This window comes from Schistocerca gregaria, chromosome 9 (assembly GCF_023897955.1).
Source record: "Schistocerca gregaria isolate iqSchGreg1 chromosome 9, iqSchGreg1.2, whole genome shotgun sequence".
Lineage (NCBI taxonomy): Eukaryota > Metazoa > Arthropoda > Insecta > Orthoptera > Acrididae > Schistocerca > Schistocerca gregaria.
In genome coordinates this window covers 182328111-182348355 of record NC_064928.1, presented here as the reverse complement: position 1 = coordinate 182348355, position 20245 = coordinate 182328111, and the positions used below count along the sequence as shown (strand labels likewise).

General features: G+C 45.1%; 1 protein-coding gene across 5 annotated transcripts in view; it reads right to left on the bottom strand.

Moving 5' to 3' along the window:
• LOC126291754 (uncharacterized protein CG43867) overlaps positions 1-20245 on the bottom strand; it is a 518693-nt gene that overhangs the window by 140821 nt on the left and 357627 nt on the right. For all 5 annotated transcript variants that reach the window (XM_049985431.1, XM_049985433.1, XM_049985432.1 and 2 more), the window contains 2 exons: positions 16293-16424; positions 4177-4295 (listed from right to left, as the gene is read on the bottom strand). In XM_049985431.1, the coding sequence (XP_049841388.1) occupies positions 4177-4295; positions 16293-16424 (251 nt within the window). The remainder of the gene's footprint in view (positions 1-4176; positions 4296-16292; positions 16425-20245) is intronic.

The following is a 20245-nucleotide window of genomic DNA, read 5'->3' as shown; positions in this document are numbered from 1 at the left end:
ACAAAATGATATACACTACTAGACATTAAAATTGCTACACCAAGAAGAAATGCAGATGATAAACGGGTATTCATTGGACAAATATATTGAACTAGAACTGACATGTGATTACATTTTCACGAAATTTGGGTGCATAGATCCTGAGAAATCAGTACCCAGAACAACCACCTCTGGCCGTAATAACGGCCTTGATACGCCTGGGCATTGAGTCACACAGAGCTTGGACGGCGTGTACAGGTACAGCTGCCCATGCAGCTTCAACACGATACCACAGTCCATCAAGAGTAGTGACTGGCGTATTGTGACGAGCCAGTTGCTCGGCCACCATTGACCAGACGTTTTCAATTGGTGAGAGACCTGGAGAATGTGCTGGCCAGGGCAGCAGTCGAAAATTTTCTGTATCCAGAAAGGCCCGTACAGGACCTGCAACATGCGGTCGTCGTGCATTATCCTGCTGAAATGTAGGGTTTCTCAGGGATCGAATGAAGGGTAGAGCCACGGGTCGTAACACATCTGAAATGTAACGTCCACTGCTCAAAGTGCCGTCAGTGCGAAGAAGAGGTGACCGAGTCGTGTAACCAGTGGCACCCCATACCATCACGACGGGTGATACGTCAATAAGCCGATGACGAATACACGCTTCCAATGTACGTTCACAGCGACGTCGCCAAACACGGATGCGACCATCATGATGCTGAAAACAGAACTCTGTCCATTCAACTTATTTTTTACATCCTCCACCACGTCCACATCTCAAAAGGCTCCAGCCCTTCTCTGTCTTTCTTCCTTAAAGTCCATGTTTCAGCGCCATATAGAGGAACACTCCATACAAGACATTTTATGAGTCTCTTCCTGAGTTCTCTGTCCAGACCGCTGCAGAAAATTCTTCTTTTCTTATAAAATGTCTCTTTTGCTATTGCTATCCTTGTTTTAATTTCTGTGGTGCACTTACAGTCGGTGTCTATCCTGCTTCCAAGATACTTAAAATTTTGCACCTGTTCTAGTATTTCTCCATTCAGCATAATTTTTATCTCTTTATTTTCTCTTAGCGCCAATACTTTGTTTTCTTTGTGTTAATTTTCATTCCATAATTATTTTCCGTTAGCTTCAATGGTGTCCACCAAATCCTGTAATTCTTTTTCCCCTGTGGCTAGACGGACCATGCCATCAGCAAACCTCAAACACGCTACTCTTCTTCCTCCAATATCTACTCCTTTGTCATCTAATGAGCATTGGTCAATCATATTTTCCAGGTAGAGGTTGAAAAGAGTAGGTGATAAACAACATCCTTGTCTTACTCCTTTTGCTAGTCTGATCCAGTTGGTACTTTCTCCTCTTGCTTTAACTGAGGCTTTTTGATTAAGATATAATAAGTTTACAAGTCTTCTAGTTTTTCCAGTACACTCTGTTTTCCCTCATTATAGTCGCCAGCTTGTCCCAAACCACACAGTCAAATGCCTTTTCTAGATCGATGAAGCACATATATAGGTCTCTTCCTTTTTCAATAAATCTTTCTCCCAAGATCCGTAGGAGCCCAATTGCATCTCTGGTGCCCATATTCCGTCTAAAGCCAAGCTGCTCCTCACCAAGATTCTCTTCCATTACTTTTTCAAGTCTTTCATTAATTATCCTTAACATTACTTTGGCTGCATGTGAAATGAGGTTGATTGTCCTGTGCTCACAGCATTTCTCTTACCACACATCGTATTTCCCCATGCTTTCCAGTGTTTAAAAGAAGAATGATGGGACCTACTGCACTCTCATTTCAGTACTAAGTAATTACAGAAACTTTCTGTAAATACAATTTTGTGTTGCTAGCATAAATGAAATCATGATCTGAGGTCCTGTGCTGTGTTCATCGTAAGAATAAATTTTATCTAAACATTACACTACGTTTCCTGGAAGCTCATTGCATTTCGTTTCATGTGGAGAGGAAACCAAGCTATTTGGAGTACAGTCAAGCTCGATAATAAGGATACGTTTTATGCCGTGCGCTATGCGCACACAGACAAAGCAATTATACGGGACAACAGCTTTGCCGGGGTGCTTAACTTAGACAGCACTGGCCAACCACCTGGTCCATCTAACCTGCAGCGATATAAGAAGTTGTAGGTAAGACGTAAAAAGACAAGAGCACAGCTTCGAATGTCATTTAATTTTTAAACAGGACGAAGTAATATCCGGCGAAACTCTAGCAATACCGCACGCTTCCTAGGGGACTATACGGAAAGCATTACATGCTCTCTTTCTTAGTTAATATAGTACTGTACCTGGAAACAAGAGTGATGAAAATTCCTAACTTATTCCTCAGTTCACTTCGGCCCCTAAACACAGGGCACTAGGCCCTGTTGGAACTGTAAGGTTCCTCTGGAGGAGACAAAAACACAGGATAATTTTTCTGAACGAGCTGTGTGTGACGCAAAATTGCACTTCAGGGATTTCACCGTATAGTTAAATATTGAAGCCACCGAAGGTATCAAGTTACCGTTACCCGTCTGATAACTTCTCAGTTCCTTCCGTATCCGAATCGGAGGGAAATATTTCAGTACTGGAACTGTCACGTGCTGCATAGTTACAAGTGCATGAACAACAGAATCTACGAAGCCAACCATCCCCGACATTTCTCCTCTTCTTTTCTGACGTGCCGTTCCGAATCCCGCCAGCGTTCGACAGTGACGCGAGACAAAAGCTTTGTGTTTTAGTTCCAGTACGTCTAGAAGCTTAAATGTCTTTTCGCGGTAAACCCCTTAGGTTGGCCCCAGATCAATACTGTTGGGTTCATTTTGCAGCGGTACGGTGGCAACTAAAAATGCAGCATGTATGGTGTTCCTCGACGCCATGAAAATTATTGTTTTCCACGTTTCTACGACGCTTATCATTCTGGCTCGTCTGAGACCACATTTGGGGGATAAAACAATGGACATAGTCCAAATAAAGAGTATCTCATCTTTCACTTTTGTCGTAAAAATTAAATTTCTGATGTTTTATTAATTTATACTACCTTTAATAACAATCTTTCATAAAATATCGATAGCAAGAATTTATATTTGCAATGAAAAATGCAATTTTCCGTGCATATGTAAATAGAAAAAAGGAAATGTGCACTTACACAAAAATGATTATTAGATATGTGTTAATTAGCATTAATTTTGCGTTTAATAGATGTAGGTATTCCGAATTGTACGAAAAAAAGTAAAACTAAAGTCAGATTTGAACTAGCAATCCGTGAACTACCTGATTATCATCTACAACACTTACCAATGTAAAAACTGCCATAACTGTATAAATACAATACTTAAGAAAATTTCACGACCGATTTTTTTCTGTGAACTTGAAAAAAACATTTAGAACAAACTTTCTAACGGTGTTTCACGAGCGTGTTTCCTACGAGGAAGTAGCGTCAGCATTTTCACACAACGTATTAACAGCGCAACAATCAGAGCACAACGGTACAGAAACTGCGACTGTATACGATTTTTGAAATAAAAAATACACAACTGAAGCATGATTAAGAAAAACATTGATGGTTGTTTGTACATTAGAATACCTTAAAGTTTCATTTACCGTAACGTAGTAAATGGAAATGAGCGTTTCGCGTCATTGGCCGGGAGATCCCTTTGCGGGGCAGGTGCGGCCGCCTTGGTGCAGGTGTTATTACATTCGACGCCACATTAGGCGACCTACGAGCCGGATGGGGATGATACGATGATGAAGACTGAAGAGAACACAACACCCACTCCATGAGAGCGGAGAATATCTCCGACCCAGCCGGGAATCGAAACCGGGCCCGTAGGACGGCAATCCGTCACGTTGACCACTCTGCTATCAGGGTGGACACCGAAACGTCGTAATAAGCTATGTAATACATAAGTAGGACCTACTTCCAAGAGCGTAACGACACCGACGTACATGTGCTACGGCTGCTGAACAATCGTCGCATTTGCGTTCGTTTACATGAGGTTTATTCTTATGATGAACAAAGTGTAGTATTAAATAATTACAGAAATTTTGGTAGACAAAAATCTGTATTGCTAGTGTAAAGGGAATCTTAAGGTGAGGTCTTAGTATTCGAATGTTTCTTCACCACGTACATTAACTACTCTCTTGACACAGAGGACACATTCTGAAGTAAAGAATTTGTTTAGGGGTAGCAACAGAAATGACTGAGGTTCAGACCTGAGAGAAGACGAGACAGTTGAGAGCGGCCGCGTGGGCAGATCCAGCGGCGCGATGCCCAGCGAGTCGTCGCTCGCCGTCGTGACTTCCAGGCTGAGGCTGGCTCTGGACGAGGAGCCCTACACAAAAATTAAGAACACGTGTAAATTCAAACTCTGTTTATAATGTACACACTCTGTCACTACAGTCTAATACATACAGTCACGAAACTCTCTGGTGCGAAAGTTGTAACCGTTTGACAGCTGGTCTGACATTAGCGCTCCAAGCGGTGAGAAAGCAGGCGGTCACATGTGTCGTAAGGATAATGTTGTGGTTTTCAGTTATTTCCTGCTTAATTAACGAATTACTTATTATACTTCTGCATTCCATGTGTTAGTATGGATATGAAGTATCCTGAAACACATGTATATATATAATGTAAATTTTAAGTTGACAAACCAGAATAACTCGGAAAATAAGCTTCACATGAAAAAATGTGTAGAATGCAAAGTTGAATATTTTTGAGGGGGACATCTGCTTGTGCTAAAATTAGCCCGCCAACCCAGCCTCCTGGGAGTGGGGCGGGAGGCAACTTTAAAATTTCAGATCGGAATTCCCATTTTTTATTGCAGAATCTGATTCTGCATTAAAAAAGCTACGTACATTTTGTCTTAAACATTTGCTTTGATTCTTGGTGGTTGGCGCTGTAGTTCAAGAAAATCGGTGTTCTCATTTTTACGTGGAAAATGGTTACGGATAAATAAAAAATACTTATTTACTTCGTAGGATGTTTGGTTAGTTAGTTAGCTAGTCGGATGACTTGTTTGATAATTAAAAGTTGTGTGGCCTCATGAGAGCGAAACAAACAAAACTCATCCGAATTTGCGGGAAAAATTAATATTTGGGCAACATTTGTAAAACTCTAATTCCTCTCTCTCAAACCCCATCCAATATGGAGAGAAGGAAAGTTTTAATTTTAGCGAATCAAAATTTACGAAGTAAATAAGTATTTTTTATGTATCCGTAACCATTTTCCACGTAAAAATGAGAACATGGATTTTCTTGAATTACTCCGCCAGCTATCAAGAATTAAAACAAATGTTAAGACAAAATGTACGTAGTTTTTTATGTACAATCTGATTCTGCAATAAAAGATGGGGGTTCCTATTTGAAATTTTAAAGTTGCTTCCCGCCCCACCCCCATGGAGCTGTACTTCTGCAAACCGACATCGTTATTGGGAAGTGTCAAAGAATGCCGGCATATACCGGATTCCGTGTCAATGTGGGAAGACTTACATTGGACAGACAGTGCGCGCCATTGGAGATCGTTACCGAGAACATCAGAGGCACACTCGACTTGGGTACCCCAGCAAGCCGGCGGTCGGAGGGCACTGTTTGTCCGAAAATCACGAAATGGACTACCAACGCACCAGGGTCCTGGCACAGACATCTAAATACTGGGACAAAGTCGTTAGAGAGACTATCGAAATTCGTACCAGGGACCGACTCATCAATAGAGATTGCGACAACAACCTCAGCAGGGCGTGGGAACCAGCATTGAGTCTAATTAAAAAGACGCTCAGGAAAGGAAACGAACGGACGACTAGGGCAGACGAGGCAATTACCCCGACGCCACCACATACGCCGAAGCCAGCGTCTCACCGACTGCTGACGCACGGGCGCGGACCGCAAAGAGAACGCCTCGCGACGGTGGGGGGGGGGGGGGGGGGGGGGGGAAGGGGGATTTAAGCCGGCGCCCGCCCTCAGGAGCTCCGTTCGTCAGCGCACCTGAAGATGGCAACATGTCTGATCGCAGAAATATTGAGTCCATTGGACACTATGGACTGGCAGTACACCCGTGGACTGTTCGAGCAAGAAACACGTCGGAAGAAACTGAAGAATCACAGGTCTTCCGGTATTTACTAGCAATTTTTGTTATTAAAGGAAAACGACTTTATTCAGTAAATATCCGTACGTTACATGACAACCGTAAATAAATTGTACCTTGGTGTACTGTTTCGTACTTCCGAGGGCCCTTGGGAAACTAAAGAACGACAAATATGGTGTGTTATGGTTAATGGCGATTTTTATGGCACTAAACACACTCCCTGTTGTAAAAACTACGTTACAAACCAACATAGAAGTTGGTATTCGCACTCATCCGACATCGAATGCAGAAGTGTTGCTTGCTGGCCGCTTGGAGCGCTGCTGTCGTGGGTAACAAAAACGACGCGGAGTGCCGCGACTGTTATAGTATACTGTGATGTCACATTAATGGCGGCCCGTGACTATACATTCCGGGTGCTCACAAATTTTTAGATTCAGGCACCTATGAGAGTATAAAATTAATAGCATCTGCTGTACAACAATCATGCTTATAAAAAATGGCTCTGGGCACTATGCGACTTAACTTCTGAGGTCATCAGTCGCCTAGAATTTAGAACTAATTAACCCTAACTAACCTAAGGACATCACACACAGCCATGCCCGAGGCAGGATTCGAACTTGCGACTTAACTTCTGAGGTCATCAGTCGCCTAGAACTTAGAACTAATTAACCCTAACTAACCTAAGGACATCACACACACCCATGCACGAGGCAGGATTCGAACTTGCGACCGCAGCGGTCGCCCGGTTCCAGACTGTAGCTCCTAGAACCGCACGGCCACTCCGGCCGGCCATACTTATCAACATATTTATACAACTACAGTCACGTCAATAATAATAATGATGTTAATAATATGTATACGTTCTCTGAAAAACAGAAAGAATTGTTTTTGTGAAATTTTATTGTTTTGTACATAGGTTAGAGCGAGAACGAAATAAGCTTCAAGCTTTCACTTCTCTGCGTTCCCCATTTTTGTGGGAGCGGGAGTTTCCGTGCTTTTCATTTTTTCGGACAAATGTACAAGGTACCTAACACATGTGCTAGGTCACGAATTAACTTCAAGGCTCAAAATTAAACATTCTTACGTTGCACCCACACAACAACTTGAAACGGGTACGCCACGCAACAAACTCAGATTTGTTGAACGACAAGAAGTGACACTGAGTGAACCACATCTCTATTGCTGCTCCTCTCATTCCGTATTGGAGCTCTTGTGCACCGTGAGAGCTGCATCAAAGAAACGTGATGTCAGCGTCATCTCAGGAACTCCCTCTCAGAATTCTGAAGAAGAATCAAAACCTATGTCATCAAATTCTAGGAACCAGCCACCGGTGGATCCTCCGAAAAAAGATGGTTAGTTGTTTGCTTTGTGAGAGTGGACGAAATAGCAAGGTCATTGGATTAGAGAAGGATATCGGCCGTGGCATTTCAAAGGAACCATCGCGGCATTTGTCTGAATCGATTTAGGGAAATCACGGAAAATCTAAATCAGGATAGCCGGACGCGGGTTTGAACCGTCGTCCTCCCGAATGCGAGTCCAGTGTCCTATCCACTACGCCACCTTGCTCTGTTGACAAAAAGTAAGAAGACCACGTGGTGGGAGAGATAAGCAAGTTATGTGGAAAGATGAAGCTAAGCATAAACTGAATAAGATAACAGAAAGCGGATCCTTAACGACTGCGTTCAATTGGACAACACTGGACACTTATTTATAGGAATGCAAATTTCTTAAGTGCAAGGACAGATCCTTTTGTTGTAGATCTCAGTCCTGTAGACATGTACATAAGCAAATTCGAGGATTGTGCCACTGAGGCAGTCCAGGAACCGGCTACAGGGCAGCGAGGTAGCATTGCTTCAGTCTCTGAACGAGACAACAGCACGAGCCGACTTCTACGCGCCTTGTGGCAAACAGAGTTACATTCAGGGCTGTGTGACGGGCTGCATGCCGATACGCAGCGAGTAGCAGGAAGGAGCCTCCAGCCGTGACCAAATATACTAATGGAAGAACACTATGTACATGGTAGCGGGTCAGAGTGTTCTGGAAGCAGGGCCTGCGGGCCATATAAATAGGAGCACATCAGGATACAAGAAAGAGTAGGACAACGCAGTCTTCATCTCTGTGTCACGTGTCGCCGGACGTCGGACTTTGATTATTTGACTAGCCTCGGTATCAGCCGTTGTTACGGAGACGGGTTTTCAGAGCAGCAGATTGCTGCTGATAAGAGGTTGGGAGACAGTGCTAGAGGAGTCTTCAAACGTTATGTCGCAAGTGGGGGCACTTAGAATTTCTACCCTAAATCCTTGAGTATCTTCACCGAGTTCCGTACTCTCCAACACTTGAAGCTTGAATCTAGCACCTGTCAGGGCTCTAGAAGCAGTTCTGAAGGAATTGCCCAAGCCCGTCGGAATGCACGATCAACATGAATAGATCCAGGTGATCAGACAGGATGCTTATGTATGTGTTGTGCCGATTTTCGGCACGATTGTGTTCCGGCCGCGAGTATTAAGGTCGATACTGGCCTCGCCAGAGATACTGTGGCGCCGAGTTGGCGGCGAGTGGCCCTCTGGCGACGAGGAGAGGAGGATTAGACAGTAGTGAGCAAGAAGGACAGAACGGTAGAGTGTTGGGGTCCCGAGGGTCCGAATTGTGCGTTTAATAATTTTGGCACTCTGTGGTTGTGGACTGATGGTAAACCTAGACGCTTGGGCATTCAACGATACTGTGGAACGGTAAGCCGTGAGCTTTGCAGTTGTATGAACGCGATTACGGCGAGCTGTAGCCGATGTCGTTTGTGGGTGTTTTGGTACGGCAGATAAACAAGATAGCGTGGGCCCAACCTGAACACGCTGTGCTGTAGCATGTTCGCCCACAATAAGGATGTCATGATATTGGAGAAGAAAGTAGTGAAACACGGTACGTGTATTAAGCTTCAGTGACTTCTGCGGTGTTAGTTTTGTTAACTGTGTGGAGATGGAGCAGTAACTGTCACTTTTGAAAGGAACTGACATGTGTGTGCCGGCCGCGGTGGTCTCGCGGTTAAGGCGCTCAGTCCGGAACCGCGTGACTGCTACGGTCGCAGGTTCGAATCCTGCCTCGGCCATGGATGTGTGTGATGTCCTTAGGTTAGTTAAGTTTAAGTAGTTCTAAGTTCTAGGGGACTGATGACCACAGCAGTTAAGTACCATAGTGCTCAGAGCCATTTGAACCATTTTTTTGACAAGTGTGTAAAAGTGTGGCCAATTCCGGATGGGCGTTGTCATAAAGTTATTATATTTCTTATTTGTGAACATAATTTTGTTATCAGTATATTCAGTGGATAGATTTGAAATTCAGTTATGCGCTGTACTTCAGCGGGTTATAAATACTGTAAATTACCATATCTGCTAACTGTGAGTTTGCGTGTTAAATGAAAGTTAATTTTGAAGTTTGAAAGGTACCTTTCTACCATTACGATTCTGTAAGTTTTTATTTGGAAGTGATGTTGTTTGCTACTGTTATTGGCTGAGAATTTATTACCCAAAGGAGCAGTTATTTAATCAGTCTTTTATGAAGTGTTTTAAGGCTTGTTGTTGTTGGTTAACTACACTCCTGGAAATTGAAATAAGAACACCGTGAATTCATTGTCCCAGGAAGGGGAAACTATATTGACATATTCCTGGGGTCAGATACATCACATGATCACACTGACAGAACCACAGGCACATAGACACAGGCAACAGAGCATGCACAATGTCGGCACTAGTACAGTGTATATCCACCTTTCGCACCAATGCAGGCTTCTATTCTCCCATGGAGACGATCGTAGAGATGCTGGATGTAGTCCTATGGAACGGCTTGCCATGCCATTTACACCTGGCGCCTCAGTTGGACCAGCGTTCGTGCTGGACGTGCAGACCGCGTGAGACGACGCTTCATCCAGTCCCAAACATGCTCAATGGGGGACAGATCCGGAGATCTTGATGGCAAGGGTAGTTGACTGACACCTTCTAGAGCACGTTGGGTGGCACGGGATACATGCGGACGTGCATTGTCCTGTTGGAACAGCAAGTTCCCTTGCCGGTCTAGGAATGGTAGAACGATGGGTTCGATGACGGTTTGGATGTACCGTGCACTATTCAGTGTCCCCTCGACGATCACCAGAGGTGTACGGCCAGTGTAGGAGATCGCTCCCCACACCATGATGCCGGGTGTTGGCCCTGTGTGCCTCGGTCGTATGCAGTCCTGATTGTGGCGCTCACCTGAACGGCGCCAAACACGCATACGACCATCATTGGCACCAAGGCAGAAGCGACTCTCATCGCTGGAGACGACACGTCTCTATTCGTCCCTCCGTTCACGCCAGTCGCGACACCACTGGAGGCGGGCTGCACGATGTTGGGGCGTGAGCGGAAGACGGCCTAACGGTGTGCGGGACCGTAGCCCAGCTTCATGGAGACGGTTGCGAATGGTCCTCGCCGATACCCCAGGAGCAACAGTGTCCCTAATTGGCTGGGAAGTGGCGGTGCGGTACCCTACGGCACTGCGTAGGATCCTACGGTCTTGGCGTGCATCCGTGCGTCGCTGCGGTCCGGTCCCAGGTCGACGGGCACGTGCACCTTCCGCCGTCCACTGGCGACAACATGCTCCGTATGCCACGGCAAACTGGCTGACACTGACGGCGGCGGTGCACAAATGCTGCGCAGCTAGCGCCATTTGACGGCCAACACCGCGGTTCCTGGTGTGTCCGCTGTGCCGTGCGTGTGATCATTGCTTGTACAGCCCTCTCGCAGTGTCCGGAGCAGGTATGGTGGGTCTGACACACCGGTGTCAATGTGTTCTTTTTCCCATTTCCAGGAGTGTATTACTAATAAATTACGTAAATTAGTATTGTTCTGTAAGCTGTTATTAAAGGCACCCATCTCCATTAGTCAATCAACAATGGCCAGTTGGGAACGGGCATTGATGTAACAAATGTTCAAGTGGGTGTGAAATCTTATGGGACTTACCTGCTAAGGTCATCAGTCCCTAAGCTTACACGCTACTTAACCTAAATTATCCTAAGGACAAACACACACACCCGTGCCCGAGGCAGGACTCGAACCTCCGCCGATTGAGGTAACATTACGGAACTACAGGCTATTTGTTAAGTTGTGGCACCGCTAAACCTGTTGTTTGTTGTTCTTGTTTAAGTGTCTAGTCGCCCCTAAATTAAATAATAATTCTGCTCAGTGTCATCTGTCAGAATCGTATCTAGACGTACATGCATCCCGTATCACTACAACTGCACACGTCCCACACCATTACAGAGCCTCCACCAGCTTGAACACTCCCCTGCTGACATGCAGGGTCCATGGATTCATGAGGTGATCTCCATACCCGTACACGTTCATCCGCTCGATACAACTTGAAACGAGACTCGTCAGACCAGGCAACAGGTTTCCAGACAACAGCAGTCCAATTTCGGAGCTGACAGGCCCAGGCGAGGAGTACAGCTTTGTGTCATGCAGTCACCAAGAGTAAACGAGTGGGCCTTCGGCTCCGAAAACCCATATCGACGATGTTTCGCCGAATTGTTCGCACGCTGACACTTGTTAATAGTCCAGCATTGAAATCTGCAGCAGTTTGCGGAAGGGTTGCACTTCTGTCACGTTGAACGATTCTCTTCAGTCGTCGTTGGTCCCGTTCTTGCAGGATCCCTTTCCGGCCGCACCGATGTCGGAGATCTGACGTTTTACCGGAAACCTGATATTGACGGTACACTAGTGAAATGGTGGTAAGGGTAAACCCCCATTTCATCGGTACCTGGGAGACGCTGTGTCCCATCACTCGTGCGCTGACTGTAACATCACGTTGAAACTCACTTAAATCTTGATAACCTGCCACAGTAGCAGCGGCAACCGATCTAACAAAAAATGGCTCTAAGCACTATGGGACTTAAAACATCTGAGGTCATCAATCCCCTAGACTTAGAACTACTTAAACCTAACTAACCTAAGGACATCACACACATCCATGCCCGAAGCAGGATTCGAACCTATGAGCGTAGCAGCAGCGGGGTTCCGGACTGAAGCGCCTAGAGCTGCTTGGCCACAGCGGACGGCAACCGATCAGACAACTGCGCCAGACACTTATCGTCTAATAAAGGCGTTGCCGACCACAGTGCCGTATTCTGCCTGTTTAAATAGCTCTGTATTTGAATATGCTTGCCGATGTCAGGTTCCTTGGCGCATCAGTATTTATTGTATTACAAAGTTCTTAAATTTCGTATTTTAAAAAGTGAGATAGCAATAAAACAAGACTAGACTCAACAACATGAAGTGAATTTCTGAATTCAGCGTCCAAGAAATGTCGAGAATGAGCTTAAAAAACGACCACAAAAATGACGCAGACCAGTGTAATAACAACAAAGCGAAATATTAACACATTTTTCAAATAATATACGGTGCGAACATAAGAAAACGGACAAACTGCTGGGACGGATTCCTGACGGAAATGGAGGAGAAAATTTCCGATGAACACGTTTCCGGTAATGCATCGTTGCCACAATAGATGGCACTGAGGAATGAAATTTCCTCTGACCACGTGCCTTGCGTTCCTTGTGTGTTGCAGGCGGTGTGGTCTGGGGCACTGCAGTCATGGACTGTGCGGTTGGTCTCGGCGGAGGTTCGAGTCCTCCCTCGGGCATGGGTGTGTGTGTTTGTCCTTAGGATAATTTAGGTTAAGTAGTGTGTAAGCTCAGGGACTCATGACCTTAGCGGTTAAGTCCCATAAGATTTTACACGCATTTGAACATTTTTGAACAGGCGGTGTGATTGACGCAGTGAACTAGAAGCAGCAGATTGGCCCAATGTCCATACCGGGAACAAGCCACGACAGTGTTTGTGTACTGCCAAACAGATGGAAACTGTCGAGAGGCAGCACGGCTGTAGCAAAACAAGTACCATCACAGACACCAACCACATCACACAACATTTCAAGCCCTTTATGGGCGTTTGTGTAATCAGACGAAGTTGCAGTGAGGTGCTGGACTGTGCCTACACCAGGTTTGGAGAATCAGATTCTGCAAGATATTGAGACGAAAAGCTGCAGGCAACTGCTGCTTGACAACCGCTACTATCCCTATTACCTGCAACGGGTGCAAGGACTGTCAGTAGCGTGAAACTTCCTGGCAGATTAAAACTCTGTGCTGGATCGAGAATCGAACTCGGTACCTTTTCCTTTCGCGGGCAAGTGCTCTACCAAATGGTTCAAATGGCTCTGAGAACTATGGGACTTAACATCTTAGGTCATCAGTCCCCTAGAACTTAGAACTACTTAAACCTAACTAACCTAAGGACATCACACACATCCATGCCCGAGGCAGGATTCGAACCTGTGACCGTAGCAGTCACGCGGTTCCAGACTGAAGCGCCTAGAACCGCTCGGCCACACCGGCCGGCTGTGCTCTACCATCTGAGCCACCCAAGCACAACTCACGCCCCGTCCTCACAGCTTTACTTCTGCCAGTAACTCGTCTCCTACCTTCCAAACTTTACAGAAGCTCTCCTGCGAACCTTGAAGAACTAGCACTCCTGAAAGAAAGGATACTGCGGAGACAAGGCTTAGCCACAGCCTGGGAGATGTTTCCAGAATGAGATTTTCACCATGCAGCAGTGTGCGCTGATATGAAACTTCCTAGCAGAACACTTGCCCGCGAAAGGCAAAAGTTTCGAGTTCGAGTCTCGGTCCGGCACAAAGTTTTAATCTGCCAGGAAGTTTCATATCAGCGCACACTCCGCTGCAGAGTGAAAATCTTATTCTATCAGCAGCGTATTTCCCTGTAAGGGAAGGATTCTGTCGATGTTTATTGCACCAGACCATCACAATCAAGGGATTTCTGTCATCATTGCTTTACCAGAATTGCCATCATCAGTCCGTATAATCGTCGTGTGTGGGCTACAGACAGTCCTCGGGGAATGACTGAGCTGTCTCATCAGTATCGGTTCATCACTGTAAGGGCAGCGATTCTTGGCGGCCACATACTTGGATCTATTATTATTCCAAAACACCTCGACAGAGGAAAGTAACTGGATTTCCTAAGGAACTGCCTGGCTTCTCGAGAATGTGGCTTTGGCGATACGACAGGTTACATGGTTTCTGCATGGCGGAGCACCACCCCACTTCCGCATTACAGTTCGCCGACACCATAACATCTTCCCCGGTCGTTAGACAGGACACAGAGGCCCTGTCGCATGACTGGCTAGATCTTAAAACCCCTGGATTTTTTTCTCTGAGGGCATCTCAACCACTTGCTTCTGTGCAGATCCTTCAACAGCGTCTTCACGACGCCTGTGTCCCTTTTCGAAGAGAGGCCGGAACGTGCAAAAGAGTGAGACAATTCATAATGCGACTTGTGAAAGAGTGCATTGCATCCCATCTGTTGTGATATGGATGCGATGCAGCTCTGCACTGTGTTCCGGGGCGACTTGTTGACGCTGCACGCACACCGTACATTTGTGTTCATAGGTCCCTTTCTTCCTGCACTTCCAGTGAGGAATCTGTCCCTGCAGTTTGTCCTTTTTATTAATGTTCACGCTATACAGGGTGAAAAGTATTTAAACCGACAAACTCTGGGGGGTTGTAGGGGACATCAAAACAAATATTTTTCCCTAATGGCATTTTTCCTATGAGGAGTATTTGAACCGGTAGAGGTAGATTTCTCTGCGACAAATTAATCAAACCAACAAACACTTTTTCATTTTTTATTTCAAGAGACAACATATCAACACAACCCAGTTTTCGTAACAGTAGATTTTCAAAAATGCCTCCATTGACACTTAAACAAAGGTAACACCGTCGGATCATGTTCTGTATGACACGAGCAAAAATCCCTGGAGTATCCTGAATTGGTCCTGATGCTGCTACTATCCGGGCAACCAGGTCCTCTTCTGGTGCAACAGGAGTTGCGTAAACAAGACTGCGGATTCTCCCCACACTAAGAAGTCCAGAGGGGACATATCTGGGGATCGAGCAGACCATGGTATAGGACCACCTCCGCTAATCCACGTTTCTGGCAACCTTGGGTCCAGGAATCGACGCACACGACGACTGAAATGTGCCGGCGCCCCGTCATGTTCGAAGTACAAGCGTTCTTTTGTAGGGAGAGGGACGCCTTCCAGCAATTCTGGCAATGCTCTGGCGAGAAAACTGTAATAGCGCCTGTCATTTAATGGTCTAGGTAGCAGATACGGCCCAATTAAACAGTCCCCAACAACACCGACCCACACATTACCGCACTTTATGAGCGCTACTAACTGTGGCATGTGGGTTATACTCACTCCAAACATGCGAATTTTGCATGTTGAAAACTCCATCATGCCCGAACGTTGCTTCACCGGTAAACAACACAGAGGATGGAAATGTAGGATGAATTTCACACTGTTCCAGGCACCACTGCGAAAACTGTGCTCTGGGTGGATAATCAACTGGTTCCAGGTTGTGGACACGCTGTAAGTGAAATGGACGTAACAGTTGCTCTCGAAGGACTGTTCTTACATTCGTCTGATTCGTCTCCATGTTACGTGCAATTGCGCGGGTGCTGATTGAAGGATCCCGCTTAACATGCCGCAAGCCAGTTTTAGAAATGGTTCAAATGGCTTTGAGCACTATGGGACTTAACATCTATGGTCATCAGTCCCCTAGAACTTAGAACTAACTAACCCCCTAAGGACGGCACACAACACCCAGTCAGCACGACGCAGAGAAAATCCCTGACCCCGACGGGAATGGAACCCGGGAACCCGGACGCGGGAAACGAGAACCAAGCCAGTTTCCTCAAATTGGAGCGTTCTTACCATGCGACGGCGTACCTTTCCAGGTAATCTGCAAAATGGTCGTATGATGCGGGATACGGCGATTAGGATATTGTTATTGATAAACCCGCTGTGCAGCTCATCCGTTGTGGTGCGCTATGTAGCACGCACCAACCATACCAGTGTACTCACTCCAGGTGTATCGCTCCATTAGTAAACAGAGACAATGCACTACTACACAGGTGGACAGCAGTTACCTACAACTGAAGAGCGTAATACGGCCCCCACTGATTTAAATAATCCTCATAGGAAAAAATGACATTAGGGGAAAGTATTTGTTTTGATGTCCCCTACAACCTCCCTGAGTTTGTCGGTTTAAATACTTTTCAGCCTGTATAAAACATAAATTAGTGAGAGTACAGGCACACTGAACACAGAGAGCACCACAACTAGGGGAGGCAGAGGTGGAGGATACGTACGGCGGTGCTGGAGCGGTGGTCCCTGGAGAGCCCGAGGCCGAGCGCGCTCTGGGCCAGGTGGTTCCTCAGCAGCTCCAGCTGCGCGTTGCACTTCTGGTTCTGCTCGCGCAGGTGCTGGTTCTGCTCCTCCAGCTGAAACAAGCGTCCAGTTTACAACTGACAACACCGTCTCAATGTACGCGTGTGTCTGTGTTCCAGAGCAGCTCTCCAATGCCTGCAGCAGTTTCAACCACACTTCTTGCATTTATCTGGAAAAGTATACTGTGGTGGTAGCACACTGATTATAGTGAGGATGTGAAGATGATCATATGAAAGATACCAGAAAATGATTGATATCAGTGTTAAATACTTAGTTTTGGAGTGCCTGTTCCATCCAGTGACCGTTCTGATGGTCTATCAATCTGTAGACGTGAGACGATTGCAACGCAGAGGTCACATGTGAAGTATAACTCCGCAGTACTGGGAGCGATATCAACCAAATTTGGTGACATATGACTTCGTATGGGAAAACAAAACGTAAAGTGAGGATATGAAACCCTTAGCAGTCATAGGGATGGGGTGGGGTGTCGGAAGGGGTTGACACTAAGCATAACTCTGGAAAACACACACACATGTATTTAGGGTGTTTCACAATTCTAGAGGTTGTAGAGGAGACTTAGTACATCAAGAATCCATGTCCGGAAATATCATCCAACGATGCTACAAAGAGTCAGAACTATAGGTTTCAGCGCGTGTAAATGTATGCATTGAAACGGCGATTCTTTTTAAGTAGACTTAATGCTGGTTTCCATGCCTTGCTGAGGTTACAGCCGCAATCTTGGTTGATGAGTCCGTTCCTGGTACGAATTTCAATAAAATACGAGCATTATTGGGAAGTGTCAAAGGCGATCTCGGTTTGCGGAAGGCCGGCATATACCAGATTCTCTGTCAGTGTGGGAAGACTTATACTGGATAGACAGTACGCGTCATCGAAGACCGTTTCCGAGAACATCAGAGGCACACTCGACTTAGATACCCCAACAAGTCGGCGGTCGCAGAGCAATGTTTGTCCGAAAATCACGAAATGGACTACCAACATACCAGGGTCTTGGCACAGACATCTAAATACTGGGACAGCGTCATTAAAGAGGCTATCGAAATGATACAAAGTTTCAAGAATGATGGAGATCAGTACATGTTTCAATTTGAGGTAAGGTTGCCTGGTCCGAAACGAACGAGTCTAAAGCCACAAGAGAAAATCATTCTGATACCTCTGAGAGAGGAATGCGTGTGCCGGTACTGTTGTCACCAAGCTGGTATGGAAGGTAATTTTCAGAGGTGGTAGTATGGAGCAAGACAAGAAACAATTTACAAAAAATATGAGCTCCAAACAACGCATAACTACGGAGCTATGAGCACTTGTTCATCTTCGCTACTGTGTAACACATCTCCTCTATTGGACAAGTGCTCATAGCTCGTAAGGTATGCAATTTAAGAGCTAATATTTACTAGACTTTTTTTTTGTTTTCATTCATACTACCATTCTGAAGGTTGCCTAAGCTACAACTTTAGTTACAGTATCAGTAGGTGTATTCCACTGCCAGAGGTATCAGAATGGTTTTCGCTTATAACTTTCGGGTGGTACGTTTCCAATACAGGGGCCCTTACCACAAATTAATGGTTGTATACTTTTGTATCATCCTATACAGTTTTTAACATCATCACGGAAACATTCTTCATACACACATACATTTACAGTCACCGGCGTCTATAAATTTGGTGCTCTGTAGCGTCGTTGAATGATGTTTCCCGACATGGGTTCCTATGTAAAACTTGATCTCCTAAACTCCTCTACAAACTATAAAAGTGTGTAACATGAATAGTGAATCACCCTATATATGTACCTCCATTTTTTTGTAACAGATTACAGAGACTTAGTGCAAGAATGTAGTGTATGAATTTTTAAAAAACATAAGTATGCTAAGTTTGGTTTTACACTAGAGAGCTTTCATCACTTTTCCTGTCTAATGTAAGCAGCTCATAAACAAGTTAGTGTGTACCACTGGCTATTGAAACAATTATGATTATTATTAATTTATTAGTAAAATAATATTTGTTTATATAGAAAGCAAGCTTCCTTATTACCATAAACAGAAATAAATCCTGGTTAAAACTGGCACTATTTGCCACAAACATGGGAAAATCATTTGTATTTGTACAGCTGTTTCACAGTTTCATCACTAAGAGAACGCTGACGGGATACGAACTGGCTGGAACCGTGTCAGGAGGTCAACCTCCGATCTTCAGGCATCTCGGTCAATTACATCTGAGCAGCGTCCAACTACACAGGGCGTGAGCATTGGAGACTATACTTACTACCACAATCGGTTATGCACGTATAAAATAAGACGGACAGTAAATCACATCTCAACAGCAACCACAGCCAATATTTACAAAGTTAAAACCTCTTCCCTGTTTGTTGACACTAGAGGGCAGCTTTCTGCTTGCCACTCTCTAGAAATTAAGTGAGCCATTGTTGAGCCTTTCCCCTAATCCCATAATATTCCAACTTTTGCAAAAGTACTTCAGCGTCCGCGGGCGCAGATGCTTTTGTTCAGTTGTTGTGACTGACAATTCGCAGTTTTTCACAAATACAACTTTTATTGATGTAAGTTCACAAGGTTGATGACTGAACAACAAACGAAAGGTAAAAATAACGATGCAAATTAAAGTCTCCTAATTGAGGCAAACAAAAGTTCACTTCTAATTTTCCACAAAGGTTCCCGATAACACACACACACACACACACTAGTAAGAGACCAATTCAGAGACGAAGACGTAATCTTCAGCAGTCGCAGTACACGAGGTCGGCAGCCGGAGTGAACTGAACTTTGGGACTGGTTCTAGCCCCTAAATAGATGCCTCCAGCCAGTCAGGTTTTGGCGTAGTGATTCTTCCTGCAGGCTGTGGCTCAAACTCCCCCTACAGGAAGTAGTGCTCGGAATGTCTGTTTCCATTATCTTGTTTGTAAATAGCCGCTTTTTACCATGGTGCTTCTAGTACGCCTTGGACATAGACTACCTTGTCCTCTGTGGTGTAGTATGGGTTGCCGGCCCTCAGGGGCTACCTTGGCTCTGGAATAACATAAATCAAACAAAATAACTGTAGTTTACCTCTGCTAGTGACTCACACATGAAAGAATAGATTGCATTTTCTGTGGATTCTCTTTTCCTGAAGCCAAACTGCAAGTCTGGCAGATGTTGCAGTTACGTGTATTAATGATCTACCCGAAATAAGAAAGTACTCAAATATTCAGTCACATCTTGACAATATTTCAGAGTGGTGACTGACAATACGCTTGAAATGTTTACAAACATAAAACTGCGCAATCCACACCTGTACAAAAAACTGGGAGTAACGCTTTGTGGCGATATGAAACGGAACGATCACGTACACATAGTCCTAGGTAAGGCAGGAGGCAGATTTAAGTTCATGAGTGAACAGTGGAAGAATGCAGTCTGTCTACAAAGGAGACTGCTTACAAAACACTCAGCAACCCATCCTACGATTTGCTCGAATCTGTGGGATGTCTACCAAGGAAGATTAACGAGGGATATTGAAATTATACAGAGAAGGGTAGCGCAAATGGTCACAGGTACGTTTGACCCATAGGGGACCGTAAGAGACGTGTTGAAACACTTGCAGACAGTTGAAGGGAGACGCCAACCAGTCCGCAAAAGCCTACTTACAATGTTACAAGAATCAGTACCACAGGAGGAATCTCAGAATAGACTAGAGCTCCCTATGTATCACTCCCGAAGGGATCGTGAAGACAAAGTAATATTAATTACCATATGCACAAGATATTTAAACAGGAATTCTTTCCGCTCTCTATAGGCGAATGGAATACAGGGAAACACTGTAACATTTGGTACAATGGAAGGTATCCTGTTCACGCTCTTCAGTGGTTTGCA